Source organism: Cavia porcellus, unplaced genomic scaffold, assembly GCF_034190915.1.
Source record: "Cavia porcellus strain 051 isolate PalLab524CR breed Dunkin Hartley unplaced genomic scaffold, mCavPor4.1 scaffold_4, whole genome shotgun sequence".
Lineage (NCBI taxonomy): Eukaryota > Metazoa > Chordata > Mammalia > Rodentia > Caviidae > Cavia > Cavia porcellus.
In genome coordinates, this window is record NW_026947487.1 from 55,583,948 (window position 1) to 55,602,749 (window position 18,802).

Below are 18,802 nucleotides of genomic sequence, written 5' to 3' on the forward strand. Positions count from 1 at the left end.
TGAAAATGGTACAGCCCCTGAACGCCACTTGCTCTGAGGTGGGAACAGGACTCACAACTAATTGCAGCCCTTGTGTGGAGCAGTAGTGGGAGGGCTAGGCCAGGAGAGTCCCCATGCAACTGTCCCCACCACTAGGATCTGACACTCATGTAGCCCAAGTCAGAGCAGAACAGGCACCTTACCATGTTGTTCTCTAGGTTCTCACCATCTTTCAACTTCACAGGGTCAATCTCACAGGGCCGGTGACTCTGACATATCTAGAAGGGTGGGTAAGGTTTGTGTGAGGTGCACCATGGCCCTGCCACTGCTCCCCATGTCACAGGCTGCAGGATGGAGTGGAGCTGGGAAACCTGGACATTGGCCTGGGAAGGCATGGCTCTCCTCATAGCAGCAGGGTTTTCTGAGTCTGACCAGCCTGGTCTGGTATGGCCAAGCTTAGCAAAGCCGTAAGGACTGGCCAACATTCTCACTGAGTTACATTTTTTGTTAATTTATTTTTATTGAGTCACAGTCTGGCTAGTTGCTCAGCCTGGTCCAGCTCTCCTGCTTTGGTCTCTATGCCCAGCCAGCTTTTACAATATATTTCAAATGTTTTCTACAGATCAAACCAGAATCTGCAAAGAGCCTGCTTTTCACAAAACTCTTCTGACATGGTGCCAGTGAAGGCCAGGTGACGGCTGCAACGTCTTTGGGAAGGAGCGGCATGGTAAGGATGCAGCAGATGGCCAGGGTCCTGGATAGGACAGTCACTGCACATGGGCATGCAAGGATCCACATGTGAGGCAGAAGTGAAAGAATATCCTCTCTTCTTTACTAGCATGATAAATTTTCTTACTTTTTAATTTGAGGTGGTAAGGCAGAACACACATGGTATTTTCTTTCCACGATAGCCAAGCACACGAGGGCCCTGGATGGTGGGGCAACTGTGCCACCTTCCCTGTCTCTCATGGACACACCAGTGGCTGAGACACATGGTGGTGCTTACCTCCTCGATGGTGGGCTTCAGGGTGACCTGCAGGTAGTGCATGCCCGCCAGCTTCATTGTCTCATCAATGCACTTAGAAGCCAGTGAGTTCCCTCGGAAGATGGTATTAGGGTCCCTAGAAAACAGTCTGGCATGGTGGCTGTCTCCTCCACACTCATGAGGGGAGAGTGTGTCCCTGAGCAACTGGTCATGGCTCCCAGTGCTGACAGGTCCTAGCAGGCTGCATACTGAGCCCTGGGTCAGCCCAGAGCAGCCACTGTCTCCTGTGAAGGGGGCTGCCCTGTACCAATGCCCAGGAAGTTGCAAGGCCAGACAGGAAAGCAGACTTGACATCCACTTGCTACTGGCCTCTGGGTCACTGTCTGCACACAGGGCAAACAGCAGCTTAGTGTCCTGGGATCGCAGCACTTCATCTTGGGTCTTTGATTCCCCAAACCCAGGAGGTTTTGGGGTCGGGACCTCCAGGGTCCAGGCAGCCCAAATGCAGGCTGGAGAGAAGTGGACAGAAATGGGGCTCGGCAGGACTGGGGTCAGGCTGGGGCACTCACTGGGTCCTCTTCACCTCGGCGCTGGCGATGGCGCTGATGAAGGGCACCACACGTCCATAGTGCAGCAGCAGCCGTACCAGGGGCACGGCTGCCTCCTGCTTCTCTCTGCATACCTCACCCAAGATGTGGGCAGCCGACGCCGAGACTGGCTGGGCAGGGAGAGGGTGGGGTCAGGGTAGGTGGCCCCCACTGCACAGCCCAGGCCCCTTCACCCTGTCAATGGGCCCACACACGCGGGTGCTACAAGGCTGCAGGACAGAGGGGCTTCTGCCATTCCCAACCCAGCAGTGTTGGGCCTCCCGGGTAGACTTGACCTGGGTTATGGCCAGTCACATAACCACAAATCTGAGTGACAGTTGAATGTAGGTGGGGGAGGGGAGGGCCCTGGGTGCCCCTGCCCAGCCAAGGGAAGAAAAGCCAGGAAAGGCAGGGGAACATCACCAGTGTTACCAACCAGGGGGAGGCAGCCCAGCAGCTGAGGGGATGCAGATGGGCGGGCCTGGGCCAATGCCAGGTGAGTTAGCAGGGGAATTGATGGACCTGGCAAGGGCATGGGACCACTGAGTAGCTGAGGCCCGGACAGAGGCCAGGTGAGTGGGCAGAGCTGTGGCTGGGCAGGGCTAGGGCCATGGGAGTGGTGGGGCCTGGTCAGGAGCTGGTGGGTGGGCAGGCAGACTGCTTGGTGAGCAGGGCAGAGATCCAGAGAGGAGAGAGTTGGAATCTGGAACAGAGCCCAGCAGGGTGAGCACGATTCCTACACGCACCTCCACATCTGCGGACTTCAGGAGCAGGTCTCGCAGGGGGCTGTAGTAATTGGAAGAAAACACGTGGTCTTCTGTGTAAACCACATTCAGTCGCAGGGAGCCCAGGTCATCAGGCTTTGGGTTCTTGCCGTTGTCTCGGGGCTGGAGAAAGTACCTGAGGAGGACAACCATGGTGAGGCCACGACTGTCTCTTCAGGGTACTCTCTCCAGGTCTTGGGGGCTCAAGAGCTTTGGGTCCAGGGCTCCTTATAGGCCATGTGATGGTGTGGCCATCCGAGGATGTAGCTGCCTGGGGCGGGCACACAGCCAGACTTGAAAGCTATGGGGTAGTCCAGATGGCAGATAAGCAGAGATAAGAGGAGATGGGGGAGCCTGCTAGGAGGAAAGAAGGCAGTGTCCAGCAGGCCCACTGTAGCATCTGCTTATGAGGCTGGACACTGGACAGGAACACAGGAACACAGGAACCACTATGAGAGCATGCCAGGTGGCCTCCATAGCAGGGTTGGGCTGGCCCATGCTGGCACAGGAATCGTCTGCAGTCCTCAGCAAGACTCCTTCTGCTTGTCCAGGCTGCACATCCCTCCCCACCCCATTTTCTGGGCTGGGCATCTTGAGATCATTTCTCAAGTCCAAAGCAGTTTGTGGTGGGTTTCAGTGGCTGCCTTGGGCTTGGATAGTTTCTGACTTTTCAGCAGGGAGGGAGAGGTGAGAAGTGACACCAGGCACTCTGAAGCACAAAGTCATACTAAGCCTCAGGCAGGGTATAGAGCAGGCTTAGCCTAAGGACAGCTGTGACTGAGGGACTGGGTCTGTGCAGCAGGAGTGGGAGGTAGGGTGTAGATAGCACCCTGCACGGCCTTCCATTATAGCATGAGAAAGCAGCTTCCAGGGGAAGAGTCACCCTCAGCACTATCAACTGGGCCTGCTGGTGTGTGCCTGTGTCTTGAGAAAACATGTAGACCAACATGAACCAGAGGTATGCACCCATGCCCAACCTCTGGAGGTCAGCAGAGATAAAGACACCAGGCAGTGGAGAGCCAAGCGGAGGCACTTGGAAGGATACCAAGGCTAATACCACAGCTGGTCAGAGGTCATGAGGCTGCAATGGCCACACATCCTGTGACAAGAGTTAGGAATAGCTAGGGGCTGGGGATTTAGCTCAGCAGCATAAGCACCTGCCTTGTAAGCAGGCAGTCGTGAGTTTGATCCCTGGTACCAATAAAAACGAAAAAGACAAAAAAAAAAAAAAAAAAAAAAAAAGATTTAGGGATAGCTGTCCTTAGGCTAAGCCTGCTCTGTCCCCTACCTGAGGCTTCGTATGACTTGTGCTTCAGAGTGCCTGGTGTCACCCCTCACCTCTCCCTCTCCGCTGAAAAGTCAGAAACTATCCAAGCCCAATTAACTGACAACAGGGCCTACGGTGGCACAACACCCTTCCTTCCAGCCTTCCAGCCTTCCTGCCCGTGCTACCACCCATCCTGCCCCCTGCCCCCGTAGTGCCTACCAGGCCTCGTAGCAGCTGGACTGCCGAAGTACCTTCAGTGGGATCCTCAGCTCCCCTAGGAACTCATCGCCAAACTTCAGGTTGCTGGCATTCCAAAGGTCAACTCTGAAAACAAGCAGATCCAGGAGGGCTTGGAGCCCAGCTGCCCATCTGATGTTGGCTGCAGTGATCTCCACAATGCCCACAGCTGCACTGGGTCAGACACTTGGAATCCTGTGCAGAAGGATGGACAGGGAGCAGGCACAGGATGCAGCCCTGGCTGGCACCTCAGGCAACCATGGGCCATCACTGCCAGTGACAGAGATAGACTGCTGCCACTGCTCTGGCATCTGCCTTCACCCACAGTGGGCCATGGCCTCAGATAGGTGAGGGTCCAGAGTCTCACAGTAAGCCTGAGCTTTGTCTCAGCACCACCAGGCAGCTTCTATCTGCTCAGCACAGTGGGCAAGCATCTTGTGCATGGAAAGGCTGGCACAGGACAGTGCCTGGTCTGGAGGGGATGGGAACCTTTCTTCATCCAGAAGAGCCATGCTGGCAAACCCCTACCAGAACTGAAAACTTCTGCCTCTGCAGACTGAGTAAAACCTGAAGGAGCCATGAGCAGGAGCCTGGGTGGGGCCACCAAGAGCCACAGACCATAGCAGGGCTCTTTGGCACTTGTGAGGGCACTTGTGAAGCTTTCTGACACAGCAGGAGAGGTCCTGACACTCTTTCCTTGAGAATGCCCCATTTCCCTGAGACTTGGGGCTGCAGGATTGTGTGGCAGGAATCTGGGTGGGTGGAGGGGTTTGCCTGTGCTGAAGGGTCGCAGGGCTGAGGTCTCTGGGATGCATCTTGCACAGGTCCCTGCAGACATGGCACTTGGAGCCACTATAGGAAGAAACCTTGCACTCACCAGGCCCCAAACAAAGGACAGACAAAAACTGCCCAGTAAGAAACAGGGACTTTGACTTCTTACCTGATTTCAAGTTTATCCACATCTTCCTCCTCAAAGTCAAAGTGAGACTTTTTGCTGTAGCTGCAGGGCCTGGTCACCTGGGGGCAGATGGACAGAAAAGTCTGGGAGGGGGGCCTGAGTGTTGACCCTGGAGCTTTGCTGGGCCCAACGAGATGATATGAAACCATAGCAGAGGCTGACTCCTCTGCGGGGAACATAGAGGAAGCCACTTGTGGTCTGCAACCCTGAGGGCTCTGGCAGCTTCTTCGTGTTCATTTTCACCCACAGCAAGGTCCAAGAGCCCTGGACACCAGCTCCACACCCCACAGCCCTAAACCTCAAGAACCCCTCAGGGAGTCCAACCCAGGGAGGCATCAGAAAACTGAAAGATCAAACACTGTTTTCCCCCCTAATATTTTAGGGGTTGTGAGTTTCTTAAAATGTAAAAGGGCTAGCCAGTTCTGGAGTTCAAAGGGAGTGCTGTGCCACTCCCGGCCCCATTTCCAGGGTCAGAAGATTTCAGCTCCAAATTGTACACAGACAAAGCTACTTATGCTGCTTAAGCTCTGAGCTGTAATTCTGAGTGTCAGATTAGTGGTGACCAGCAGTCTGCACACTCCTGTACCCCGAATGCTACTCTGGCTGGACTCCTCTGACTCTGACCTTCTCTTCATCTGGGACTGGCCAGCGTAACACCCAGCCCTGCCTGCCTCGTCCCCACTGTGCCACTCCTAGAAACCAGATCCTCCTCAGTCTGCAGGTGTCTCTGAAATGCCACGGCCCCCAGGATCCCCTGACCTCCTGTCATAGCCTGCCCCCATGAGCAAGACCACACACTGCTGGCCCAACTCATGCACTCATCGCCTGCCTGCTATGGCCTGGCCCAGCACAACTCCTACCTGCCTGCCCTCTCCCAGCTGCCTGCAAGGGGTGAAAGTGACCCCTACAGAGCTTCACGTGGCTTTACTTGGACACCCTTCTAGCCTATCCTGGCAGAGAGTGGCCTGGGAATGACTTCCATTGCTCTCTGGCTGCCCCTTGCATGAGGTTTGCCTTCCCTGGGGCAGGACTCAATAAGGGTCCCAGGCATGGAAGCCTCAGCAGCAGCATGCCTAGGCCACAGCTCAGGAGGAGCAGGACCACTGGGCTCAGCCACAGTCTGGGGCCTGGCCTTCTGGGAGCCTTACTGCCACTGCAGTGAGGTTTCCGGACGTTTCTGGGGGTTGCTAAGTTACTGAGAGGGGAGACCCACAGCCTCCCGGGACAGTGGTGGCTCTCATCCCTAAGGCTGTGTCTACCACCCTGCTGCAGTCCTGCACTCCATGAAAGTGCAAGTTGAGTTGAAACTGAGGCCTGGTCCCCTGCCTGCCAGACCATAGCGCATAAGAAGCATTTGGAGAACTGAGGCCAGGAAGAACACCCTCACCCAGACCCACACCAACTCTGCCTCAACAGGTGCCAGCCCTCAAGCAGCTGCCTAACTCTGCTGCGTGTCCTGGAGGCAGCCAGGGAGTCTCCGGGCTGAACCACTTCCTCTTTGCTGTAAATCCTCGTATTTCCGGTGGAGTGAGCCTTGCGCTGTCCAAGGAAGCTGGGGTGGAGTAGCCAAAAACATGAAAACTCACAACCACTGAGCCCAGAGCCCTGAAGACCTGGGTGTTGGCACGAACTTGCTACCGTCAGCTGCTGCATCCTGGCAGCCTGGGAGCAGCAGCACCTTCTCTCCAGGGAGAGGCATCTCCAGGTGAATGCCTCCAGATGGCCTGTAGGCCTGGACCTCTCTCCAGAAGGACACAAGGACCATTGGCCCGTTCCTGCTTGGTCTTCAGCACGCTTCCCAGTTTCCCCACTAGAGCACCAACCTCGAAGTAAAACACTTCGTCAAACTGGGGGTTGTTGGTCTTCTTCTTTACTTTCGTCTTTTTGGCTTCTGATCTGTAGTCAAAAGAGGAAGGGTTAGGCTTAAAAATAACACTGTTGATTCTGAACCTGCCTTAAAATTGAGCTGTCAAACATTACAGCCTTTATTTATCTCACAAACATTTCTGTTTGCCTCCACCTCCAGATGGTATGCAAATCAGGAACCTTTATGGAGCCAGAAATATGCACTATAGAGATCACAGAGGCCTTATTCTCCTCAAAGTAATGTCAGAGCAATCAAGGAAACCAAAAGGAGTCAAAAACATGCACCTCCCAAACATGCACCTCCTTTGTTCTCCCGCAGGGGGCACCAGCCACCTGACTCCTCAGGCTCCCTGAGCCTAGGACCAGGGCAGCATGGCACAGGCAGGATTGGGACAACTTGCCTGAAGGGTCCAGCCAGCGTCACCGTGGCGTAGGGATCGCACTGGCCGTTCACTATGGGGAGGCCTTGGCACTCGAGGATGCTGAGGAAACAGAGGAGAGTCCGGAAAGGGCAGGCAAACCCGGCTCCCTCCCTGCAGGTCTGTGGACCAGGAATGAGAAGACCTGGTGTTCCGGGGAGAGGCTGGCAGGGGTCTCTGTTGCCAAGAACCAACTGTCATTGAGGACACACAGCCCGTGGCAGCCACCACCTTGCTTGCCTGGCCCCCCAGCTACCCAAGCTCGGCAGCAGAAACCCTGGCCCCTCCTTTAGTCACTGAGCTCCATTGGCAGGAGGGGACAGATGGGGACAGCTCCCAGCGATCCTGAAGCTCTGGAACATTCCCACCAGCACTTCATTGCCATCTCTGTGCCTCCTGGTCTGTTTCCATTCCTCCCCAGTCATGAGTCGTATTTCCTGCTTCCTGGGGTTGAGCAGGAGCCAGACATTGTGAATTTTATGCAGAGGATCCAGTTTTCTGCTGGGCTCTGGGCACAGCACTGGGACTGTTTAGGTTCTTCCCACCCAGCCGATCACATCACTTCTGTTTCTAGCTCCTTCCAAAATGTTCTTGCTGCTCTAAGGATGGCGTGGCCCTCATGCAGTGCTGTGCATCCTGCTGCCTATCCCCAGTACCGTGTACAGCAAAAGACCTGCTCGGACTGGGGGAGATTTGAAGGGCACCAGTCCCTGTGAGGGCCGGGACCCTGTTGACCTCCATAAGTCAGATCTGAGCCCCAAGCCCTACTCAGAGGTAGCAGGTACTAAGCTTATCCTTCTCAGAGGTATCACACCCCAACCTCAGCATCCCGTGTCATAAATAGCTCACACAACTATCCTGGTGGTTTGTCTGTGGTCAGAGGAAATCCATGCACACACCTAGATGTCACACACAGCAGACAGGTACACAGCACAGAGGGCTGGCACCAGGCGAGACAGGTGACCTACCCAGAACCACAGGAGGCACGTGCCTGGCCTGAGAACTCAGGAGGGTATAGGGATGCCCAGTGCAGCCCCCAACCCAAGGCAGAGCCTTCCCAGCACAGAGGAGGAGTGTGTTTGCCTGTGTGGTGGGAATGGAAGCCTAGAGCAGCTGACATGGGGACACAGTCCCTGTAGGACCCAGCAGGACAATGGCTGCATCTTAATATCTACCCCCCATCCCCCACATACATATGCATATAAACACACACATCCATGGCAGGCTGGGACTGACTAGCTCCTTCCCCACAGGAACTGGGACCCAGGCTGTGGGGTTCAGCCTTCTCACGGCTGTCCACAAAGTGCTATCTAATCACAGGAGGCAAGGGACCCCAGGTCCACCAGAGGTGGTGTCCAGGATCAGGGCTGTCTCCTGCACAGTGGGTTCCAGAGCCTTCCAGCTACCCCTCAATGCCTCTGCTAAACTGAGCCCTTCAGGGAGGTGGCTGTAAGTATGGCAGTGGAGATGCTGTCCTGTAAGCCTTGGGGCAGAACTCATGTCCTTGATGTTAGAAGCCCCATGGCTGGTGGTGCAGGGAGCATGCCCTGCCCATAACTGCAGCAGGACTAGCAAAACCACCAGGGCCTTGAGAGAGGTTGCAGAGTCTGATGAGCTCTGGGGCTCCATGTCTGGTGCACCTCCCTGAGCCAGGCCAGACTCTGTATGCCTGTGATGTTTTGGGGCTTCCTCCGTATGTGCCTGGCTAGGAGCCTTCTTCTTGGACACAAGAGTCCACAGCACATGGCAGACCCAGGTGGGCACAGGGACAGCCCTGCCTGTGCCCATTGCTCCACACACAGCCATACTTTCCTGGCTGTTCTCCTGTTGTCCAAGGAAACAAGTTCACACAACTGTGATGCTCAGACAACAGTCACACAGACACCCTGCAGGTGGGTGCTCCCAGCCAGAGCTGGGGTCCACAGAGCGCAGCTTTCATTCTTGTTTTTCATGTGGAGAAACTGAGGCTTGGAAGAAGTCCCTTGACTTCTGGCCCGAGTTCACTGCTCTTTCCCTTCCTTTGTGCTGAGCAAACAAAACCTGGGAGTGGCAAATGGCTCAGGCATCTGGGGGTCCATGACTGCCATTTGTCTAGGCCACTGTTGGGCTTCCCCGTTTCCTCACTGGTTGGAGTGCAGTCTAGACTTCAAGAAGCCTCTCGCCTCAGCCACCCCAGGGCAGGGAACAGGCTCACTTGGAGAACATTCTGCCTGTGCAGGGCTCCTGAGGGCTGCCGGGCAGCAGGTGTCTCAGTGTGGCAGCTGCTGCAGGGCAAGCCCAGGTGAAGCAACCCATGATGTAGGGCCACAGGCAGGCAACTCACAACCTCTGTCCAAGTTCCCAGTGGGCTGGTTGCTTGAAGAGGCCCCAGGAGTTGTGGATTAAAGGGAAGTAGTGGTGGCCTGGCCCCTTCTCTGCCTTGACCTCCACTCATGGCACAGCACCATATTTCAGCTCTTGGAGAAGACCACAGCTTGGCCAGGTCACATCCACACTTGTGCCTATGAAAGCCACCTCTGTCCACATCCCTGATTTGGGCCCCACAAGTCCAGCCTTGAAGGCTTTGAACATGGCTTATAAATACACGTATCTCACAGCTCCTAAGATACAGCAAGGAACTACGCCCAACCAAGAACCTCATATGTGCCCACAGTGCCCCAGGGCAGATCCTCACTTGACCCTGCTTCAGCACACTCCATAGCCCCAGCAGGCCCAGCAGCACCTAGTACCATAATGCGTGGTCTCACCACAGGACCATGGAGCATTGCAGGCCATTGTGGAAACGGAGGACCTTGCTCACCCCCACCCATCCCAGGGGAGTAGACTGTGAAACTCCAACCATGAACTCAGCTCTACATGCATCCAATCACACTGTAGTACATGCCCTGCTTCGACGATGTTTCTGGGAGGGAGAAGCCCCATCTCTGTTTGCTGAAGGTGGCAGGATGATCCCCCTGAGGATCAATGTGTGCCCATTAGCTCCTGGTTCAGACACTATCCCCAAAGCCAAGTTTTGGTGTCACAGAAGGCCCAAGAGATGACAAGGTACCTGAAGTCATGAGGTGGGCCAGATGCCCTGATGGCCTTATGAGCATAGGGGACCTCATCTCCCACTACTGTCGCATGAGGGGAGGCCTCAGCCTCAATGGGATAAGCACGAGGTCCTCACCAGAATCACGAGACAAACCAGCTGCTTTCTGCATATCCCCTGGCTGGAGTATTTTCTTACAGCAACAAGAACAGACTGCAAATGACCCCATCACTAGGACTCGTGCCTGTACTCCTGGCAGGAAAGATGCCCCAGGTGCTCTCCTACCAGAGCCATGTCCCATTGTCCCAACCTGGGCTCACTGTGCAGGGAAGAGGCCAGTGAGACCTGGGGCGGCAAGTGCAAGGGTGTCGTGCCTGCTCCCCTAGGCACCCAAAGAGGAAACCAGGACCTGTGGAACAGGAGAAGCAGCTCCAGAACCTTGGCCCAGCCCTGCTGCCTGCAGTGCACATCTTACCGTGCAGCGAGCTTGTGGCAGACAGCACCTGTGTCGGTGATGACCTCGCTCAGCCTCAGCTCCAGGTGCACCTTGCCCTGCAAAGGACAGGGGAGGTTCAGAGAGGGGCACAGCCAGAAGGACCTGCTGGGAAGAGGTGGGTGCTTGGCCATGGTGACAGAGGTGATAAGGATCTCACCTCTCCTAGGCTCAGGCAAGGCCAGACCTGCCCTTCTGGGTCTTCTCCCCTGGTCAAGGACAGGTGCAATGGACACAGAGTGCCCAGTGCTGGGACATGAGCATTAGTCAGCGAGCATCCTGTGACAGGACACAGCACTTGCCCCGCCCGTGAATGGCGGCCACACAGGGGATGACTGGGCCTGAGACATTCTGAACTATGCAGACTGCTGGACTCTGCTCTGTGGACACTTGGTTGCTGCAGCCCACTTGGCTCTTATAGATCCTGCTGGAACCTCCAGTACCACCTGGCAAGCACCCTGATGCCCAGTGATGTCCCTCTATGTCCCTGGGCATGAACCATGAACACAGAACAGTAGTAAGTTCACTACTGCCTGGGGACAGAACTTTCCTGCTGTTGTTCTGCTCTAGGCTTCCTGGGCCCAGGTTCTCGATCTACAGAGCCTCAAGGACCAATGATAGAGTAGAGTCAGGAAATTGGACACAGCCCCTTCCAGCTCTGGGGCTGAATTGGTGACAGGTACAAGGACAGGCATCTGTGGCTCCCTTTCTTTACCAGAGTCCAGGAGCTCAGAGATTGGGATCATGACTGTAATATTTGCTGCCCTAGGAAGTGGTACCACTTCCTCAGGCCAAGAGCCTTTGAGGACCAAACCAGGCCATGCACAGGACCAAGTGAGCAGTTTGGTGTCAGAGAATGGCACTGAGCAGGGGCGCCAACCTTTGGCAATTCTGCAGTCTGCAAGGGTGTCAGGGAGAAGAGCCTTGAGAGCTAGGTTTTGTCCAGGGGCCTTTAGAAAGTCAGAGACTGTGTGTGTGTTGGGGGAGGTGGAAAGGCTCCACTGCCAACAGCGCAACGGCAGCTTCCCTTCCATTTCCTGTTTTCCCCAAGCAGCCACTGGGTTCCTGTGCCTTTCTTACCCGGTGGCACACACTGTGGGATAGAGGCTCAGGGACTAAACAGCCATGCTGTACCACGCTGACCATGGCCTAGTGGGCCCTGCACACCCGTGGGCCAGCACTTCAGTATCCAGCATCCCCTTCCTGTATGAGGTGGAAGTTGGGCACTGTCTCTCACAGGCAGGTGACCTGACCTTGACACAAACAACCCAGAAGAGAAACATGGCTGCCCTCGGGGTCACGCCCTTGGTTTCAGGTCGGCAGAAAATACTGCATCCTGGTGCACACTTGTGCATGTGGCTTCACAGCGGGGACAGGCACCACCCTCCAGAGAAGAAGACTGGCATGGTCTCTTCTGGGGTTTGGCTGGGGCAGGAGCATCTAGCCTGCTTATTCATGTTCACCTCTGCTTGCGAAGCCTGCCCAGTGTCCCGGCTAAAATTTTGGTTATGAGGAGGGCAGTGGGCCTGCAGAGGAAAGTGCTCTTGGCAGCTTTTCCTTCCTAGTTTATCAAGGGCTAAAGATACTAAGCACTTAACATGGGCTGGGCCACAGCTCTGTGGTGAGTGCTCACCTGCAAGGCTCTGGGCTCCACCCTAGCTCTAGAAAAAGAAAGTTGAAGAAGCAACAGGAAGTGAACAGCATCATGAAACAAGCAGGGCCAACAGTGTTGCCTGATCACTTCATCCACAGAAAGCAGGGCTTTCTTTGCTTTTCTGCTAGAGCTCACAGGGCTGCACTTTCCCTGCCAAACGGGTGGAAGGAGCCTCCGTGTCCTCCCTCAGACCATGAGGAACCAAAGTAGGGATCAGAACAGAAAGTCAGCTGAGAGCTCTCAAACACCTGGAGATTAAGGAATGCACTTCTAAACATCACATGGGTCAAGAAGCCTCCACAGATACTGTGGAGGCCGTGTCTGGATGTCCCCTCAAAGCAGTCACAGGGGGTCTTGTTCAGAGGTGGCTGATTCCAGAGCATGTGATTGATTCTTGGTGCAATACTTGGATTAAGGGTGTTGGGATGAAGAGTGGGTGATTACTAAATCAGCCCATGATTGGTTTAATATCACCCTAACCCTGGTAGCCTGGATACAATATAAGGACAGAAAGAAGTATGTCTTCCACTCTTGCTTTGCTATGTTCTTCTTGCTTTGTTACCACCATGAAGAGTTCTCTACTGTGATGCTTCTCACCATCCCACCTTACCTTGGAGCCAGCTGATTGTGGATGGAAACCTCCACAAATGAGCCAAATATTCCACCCTTAACTTGTGGGTCTTGGATATTTTGTCTTAGCAGCAACAAAAGTAATTAAGATAGACACTTGTCTATCTTAGTGTATAGTGTTTTGTCTATCTAAGTGTATAGTGTGAAACAAAGGAAAATGAGAATATAACTTAGAATTTGTGGGATGCAGCAAAGCCATGTTTGAGAGGGAAATTCAGAACGTAGCCAAATACACAGAAAGGAAAAAAAGTTCCTGATCAATGACTTCCACTAGAAAGAGGAGGTTAAATTCACAAAAAGTAAAAGAAAACAAATAAAACTTAGGTCAGAAATCAGTGAAACTGAAAACAGGAAATCAGAGAATCATTAAGAGCAAAATCAGATTCTCTGAACAGATCAACACAGAGATAAGCCTCAAGGCAGGGCACCCAGGAACAAAAGCAAAGAATGGCTTCCTGTGATCAGCAATGAGAGGGCACTACCGGCCTGAGCACTGTTCACAGGTGCCAATGAGGACTGAGGGCCTTGGTGACAGCTGCCCAGTGCTGGGCAGGGCTGGGACAAGGCCTCTGGTCTGCTCAGTTTTCCTATAAACTTAAAAATGCTCATGGGGCCAGGGATCTATCTCAGCAGCACAAGCGCCTGCCTGGCAAGCTCAAGGTCTTGAGTTCAATTCCAAAACAAAACAAAAACAAAAACAAGCAAACAAAAAAACCTGCTCAGAAACCAAAGTTTGTTAGCTTACAAAAAGCCCTCAGAGGTCCCCACTCACTTCTCTCAGGAAGGTCTTCCCCATACAAGAGCCATCCCAAGAGGCAGAAACAATCCCAGTCTGGCCCCAGGCTGCTGTGGTGTTCATGTGGGGGCCTGGGACAATCAATGTCACACTATGACCTGTCTCCACCTGAGTGGCCACTGGCTCTTAAAGTGAGAAGAAGGAGCAAAGGGCAAGACAAAGGCCAGAAAAGTGGAACACAGCCTGGTCTTCTGCATCCCTAAGCCCTCAGCGCTGCCTGAAGACAGGTCTTGGACTGGGGACACCTGCCAGTGTCCTGGGTTGTCGGATTAACAAAAGGGAAAATCCCCCAAATTTATACCCTATGGCTGACTCTTGGGCCCATCACCTCAACAGTGGAGGCTGCTGATGCATTTGAGTCCCAGGTCAGTTTACAAACATGGAGCATCCTGGAGGCAGAGATGAGGAGCACTCTGGGGACCTTTAGAAAAGACACCAGTTCCAAGAAGTAGCCCATCTAATGTGCTTCTCCCCCTTCCTGTGATGCTAGCCAGAGTGTGACAGCTTTGGATATGGGTCTCCTTCTTGTGCCATACACAGCAGACGGATGCAGGGAGCCACATTTGCTCTCTGCCCAGCAGAAAACCGTGAAAGTGACATTCTAAAACAAGAGGCAGCTGCAAAACAAAGATGTGACTGCCACTGAAAGGTCAGACTGAGAGGGAACAGAAGCTGCCTTTCTGTCCCAGGTACTTTGTAGGTGAGAAACTTCCAGAAAGAAATGCCAGAGAAGTGCTAAGCACAGTACAGGGCTCTCCCAAAAGTCCTTCACCTCACACCACCCAGGCTCCCAGGGGCCCAGCAGAACTGGGTCCCAATTTTCATCACAGACTCAGCAGATGGCTGGAGCTGCCTTCCACACTGTTAAGAAAACATCTTGCCAGCCACAAAGCTCTCATGTGTGTCCAATTTATAGCTCTGTGGTCATGCAATGGTTCCAAATCATGATTTAGCAATAACAGAAATCTACATACAGGATGAAGTATTTAGCCAGACAGTGGACATGATTTGTTGTGAGAAAATATGAAAACTGGCCCATCTATGCATTAATATTACTGACCCAGGCCATAGAGCACCAAGCTCCAGTGGAGGAAGATGGCCAAGAATGGAGAGGGACAATGATGACAGATACACAGACATGTGAATGTGCTCATGCTGCAGAACCAGACTTAGAAATGGTTAAAATTGGATTTGACAATGTGTTTCATCACAATAAAAAAAAAATGGAAAAAAATTAACACACACACACATGCAAAGGTGGTGAGATCAGAACAAAGTCTATGGACTGTGAGCTCACATAGTCACTGAGGTGGAGCCCTGGGGATGGACCATCTGGCATCTGGTCTTCAGAAAACACACAAACTTGCTGGTTACAATTCCACCTAACATTCCATGGATTTATAACCATTTCAAGATTAAACAGGCAAAAAAATAGGAAAGCCATACTTGCTATTAAAGCCAAGCAAATCTGGGAAACACCACCAAGAAGTGGTCCTGGTGATGTCTGCAACTGTGCACAGCACAGGTCTCATCCTGGTGCCAGGGCTGCAGGTGTGGAGGAGCCTGAGAAGAAGACGCTGTACTCTGCAGCCTGGCTTCACTGAACTCTGAGTTTCTCAGTCCCAGCCAAGTGTGGGCAGGATGGCTGCTGGGTACTGGTGTCATCTTAGGCTCTGTACTCCTACCAGGGTACAGTAGGTTCTCCATTCATTACAGTGTCCTGTCATCTGCAGCATGCAGACTATGGGCCCATGTTTTCCTGGGCGGTAACACTCATGTGGAAGCATGATTCCATGTGTCCAATGAGAGGTAGGCACCCAGGCCCAGCCCAGCTCAGTCCTTGATACTGCCTGGGCCTCTCCATGTCGTGGATGGGCTCTGCCAACTCCAAGGACAGAACCTAGGGCCATGGGGTTTCAGCAGCCTAAGATCTCAACAGTGACCATGAGTCCTGGCTTTCACCTTGAGAAGCCAGCTGAGCAAGAGGGTCTTGAGGATAGAGGCCGGCAGGCCACATGGGGACATGGAGCAAAGAACTGCTTTCACTGGCAGCTCAGGCAAGTCCTCATAGGTACCTAGTTAGGGGCTCTGTCCATGATACTATCTACCAGGTATAAAGTTATGCCCAATGTGTCCTTCAGCTGCACACACATGGCCCGGCCTACAAGGAATGTGCCAAGGAGATGGTTCACAGGGGATGGCCAGGCCAGGCAGCCTGGGCACCAGATAGAAGCTGGGGACAGCTCCTGCCACACACTGTGTTGACAGGGAGGCACTTGCAGTGTGAATGTCTGCGTGTGGCTGGCCACTCAGCTGGGTGAGGCTTCTATAGCTTCTCCCTATGCTGGGCCAGGGCTCAGGATGGCCCACAAAGGTAGGGACAGTATGGACCTCATGTGTGACACAATGTACTCCCTCATAGGCAGCCTGAGGGTTGACATGTGTACTCCTGCAGTGTCCTGGTACCCAGTCTCACACCTTTCCTGCACTATCACTGCTGGGAAGGCAGGCAGAGCCCAGTGGAGGATGGGAACCTAGGGACAGGGGTCCTTAGGCTTAAGCCCTGCTCTACTACTCCCCACACACAGCTGCCTGTCACCCAGCCTTCACCTTCACTGAATTTCTATCCTGTTCCTTTATTTGTGTTTGAAGTTATGTCTTCTGCCTAAAAAGAGTGGCAATAACCAAAGAAAGAAAAAACTAAGGTGGCTTCATTAGAATCTCAGCACAATTCAGCAAATACACATTTGTCAGCCATTCTGCCTTTGAGGCCTGAAGTCTAGGTTCTGTCCTCCTCTGGGCTCAGCCCGCCCCACCTCACCTGCACTTCGGAGTCGGCATCCACATGCTGCAGCTGGAACCAGGTATCCCTGTTGTGGTACTTCTGCAGGTCCTCCTTCCGGATGGCCACCTTCCCTGAAAACACATGCAAAGCAGACTCAGAGGACAGTCAGCCAATGGGGACAGGCATCTGGTGGCTGCTGGACCCGCAGGGACACCAGGCAAGGCCACAGCCCACCCTGCAAGTTCACTGCAGGTAGCACCCTGCACTTTGGGGCCATCTCCATCCTTGCTCTGTGGTCTCTAAGAACCTGCTGACACAGAGGCATCGTCTGCCTGTACACTGCCTTCCTGCCCCATCTGATATCTCAGCAGTGCACCAGGCACTGAGGATGGACAGAGCCTCATTTTCAGTCAGGACTGGCCTGCCGGTACAAGGGAGGGGATGGTGATCACAGCACCTGCCTGCCTCTGTGTCCTCCTCTCCAGACACAGCCAGAAGCAGAACCTACTTTGCAGGTGTGTAAGGCTTCAGTAGGAATATTTGTTGACATAAACTACATGGTGGAACATGTGTGCAAATATAGACACAGGCATGTACACACACACACAGAGCATGTGTGCATGGAGGACAGGGGCCTTGATGGCTTCTGTCAGCTTTGGATTACTCACAGTGACAGTGGCTATGAGGTGCAGCTGGGGCAGTCTGCCTTTCTGCCACAAATGTGAATCTCACCTTCAACCAGATGACACCTGGCAGGACAACCTATTCAGTCAAGGGACACCTGGAAGGATGGCCCTTCATAGTCAGGGGACACCTGGAAGAATGATCTGCCCCAGTCAGGGAACACCCAGCAGGACAACCTGTCCCAGTCAGGGAACATCTGGAAGGATGGCTCATCACACCACAGTCAGGAGACACCTAGAAAAACAATCTGTCCCAGGCAGGGGATACCTGCACGAACAACCTGTCACAGCCAGAGAGTTCCTTCCACATAGAAGCCAGGAGCTCAGGGCTGGTCTAAGTCTCTTTCCTCCCTTCACTACACTGCTCCCGGGCAATGTGCCTTGATTTCTTCAGTGCCAGTTGCATGCCCCAGCCACTGTGCAGCCTTCTGAGGAGGTGCTCTCCCTCATGCTCTGCCTCCTCTGAGAGCTGCTGTGGGCTCTTGCGAAACTCCAACTTTTGCCTCCAGTGGGATATGGCTTTTGATTTTCAAGTCTCACAGGGATACAGTTAAAGTTTCTTAAGACTGAGCTGTGTGACCTATCCCTGTGAAAAAGGATAGCAACATCTTCAGGCTCTTTGAGACATGCAGTTGGAAGATGGGTCATTTTTGAAGTTTGAAATCCCAAGAACAGTCTTGCTTCTCGTTCTCATGAGCTGAGCTCCCAAGGGTCGGGGCAGTGCAGGACCACCTCTCATGCTCTTCTGTTCTCCACGTGGCCATCTCCTACTTGCCACATTGAGATGCAGCCAGGCCCTTGTCAGATGTGAGCCACACCAACCAACCTCTCTACTACACAGTTCCAGCCTCAGGTATTTTGTGACAGAACCCACAACAGACTGGAGCACCTGCTACTCAGGCTGCTGAGCTGGGTGCTGAGGCGGCAGCTGGAGGATAGGTAGCCCAGGACTGCAATTCTCAGATAAGATCCGACCCAGGCTCCACAAACACAGATCACCTGGACATTGGGCCACCTCCAGAAAAAGGCCACGAGGCAGTTTCTTTTACTTTCCCCTTCTCTACCAGGCTGAGCTTGATACAAAGGGGCACCCAATCCTGGGAACTGGCATGTCTGTTACATGCAGCATTGTGAATCCACATGCTGGTGATGCAGGATAGAGCTTTATTTTTAAAGACTTCCCATTTTGGGGCACACTTGACCTGTCTCTGTGGGGTTCAGCAGCCTTCTTTCTTCACCTCAGCTTTCACCCACTTCCTCAGCAGCTTCTCCTAGAACTCTTCACTTTCTGCTTCCAAAATGCTGCTGAACACACATGCAGGCATGATGTAACACCACTTGCACCCAGCCTTGTCCCCTGCACTTCCCACCGGATGCAGAGGCACATGGCATGACCCAGAGTGAATGTCAGTCCTCATAGTGCTGGTTGAAGGATGTCACTTGGGATGGAGTGTCAGGGATGCCTGGGGAATTCCAACACCATCCTAGTGACTCAGGGATACCTTGGAGCCTGAGAGCACCTCATGTCCTCAGAGAGAGCACCTGGCTGTGGAAAGCTGGGGTCTGGGCACCAGCCAGTGACATCTGCATCCCACCAGTGTCTGCTGGACAGCCCAGCCCAGGGCAGCCATGCACATTGGGCAGTGAGGCAGGGCCAACACTGGCCAG

General features: G+C 53.6%; 1 protein-coding gene across 7 annotated transcripts in view; it reads right to left on the bottom strand.

Annotated features, from left to right (window-relative positions):
* Window positions 1-18,802, bottom strand: part of Rasa3 (RAS p21 protein activator 3) — a 77,205-nt gene that overhangs the window by 12,068 nt on the left and 46,335 nt on the right. For all 7 annotated transcript variants that reach the window (XM_063247068.1, XM_063247066.1, XM_003477496.5 and 4 more), the window contains 10 exons: window positions 16,488-16,582; window positions 10,569-10,645; window positions 7,045-7,125; window positions 6,601-6,673; window positions 4,760-4,836; window positions 3,802-3,906; window positions 2,298-2,451; window positions 1,534-1,682; window positions 986-1,100; window positions 183-257 (listed from right to left, as the gene is read on the bottom strand). In XM_063247068.1, the coding sequence (XP_063103138.1) occupies window positions 183-257; window positions 986-1,100; window positions 1,534-1,682; window positions 2,298-2,451; window positions 3,802-3,906; window positions 4,760-4,836; window positions 6,601-6,673; window positions 7,045-7,125; window positions 10,569-10,645; window positions 16,488-16,582 (1,001 nt within the window). The remainder of the gene's footprint in view (window positions 1-182; window positions 258-985; window positions 1,101-1,533; window positions 1,683-2,297; window positions 2,452-3,801; window positions 3,907-4,759; window positions 4,837-6,600; window positions 6,674-7,044; window positions 7,126-10,568; window positions 10,646-16,487; window positions 16,583-18,802) is intronic.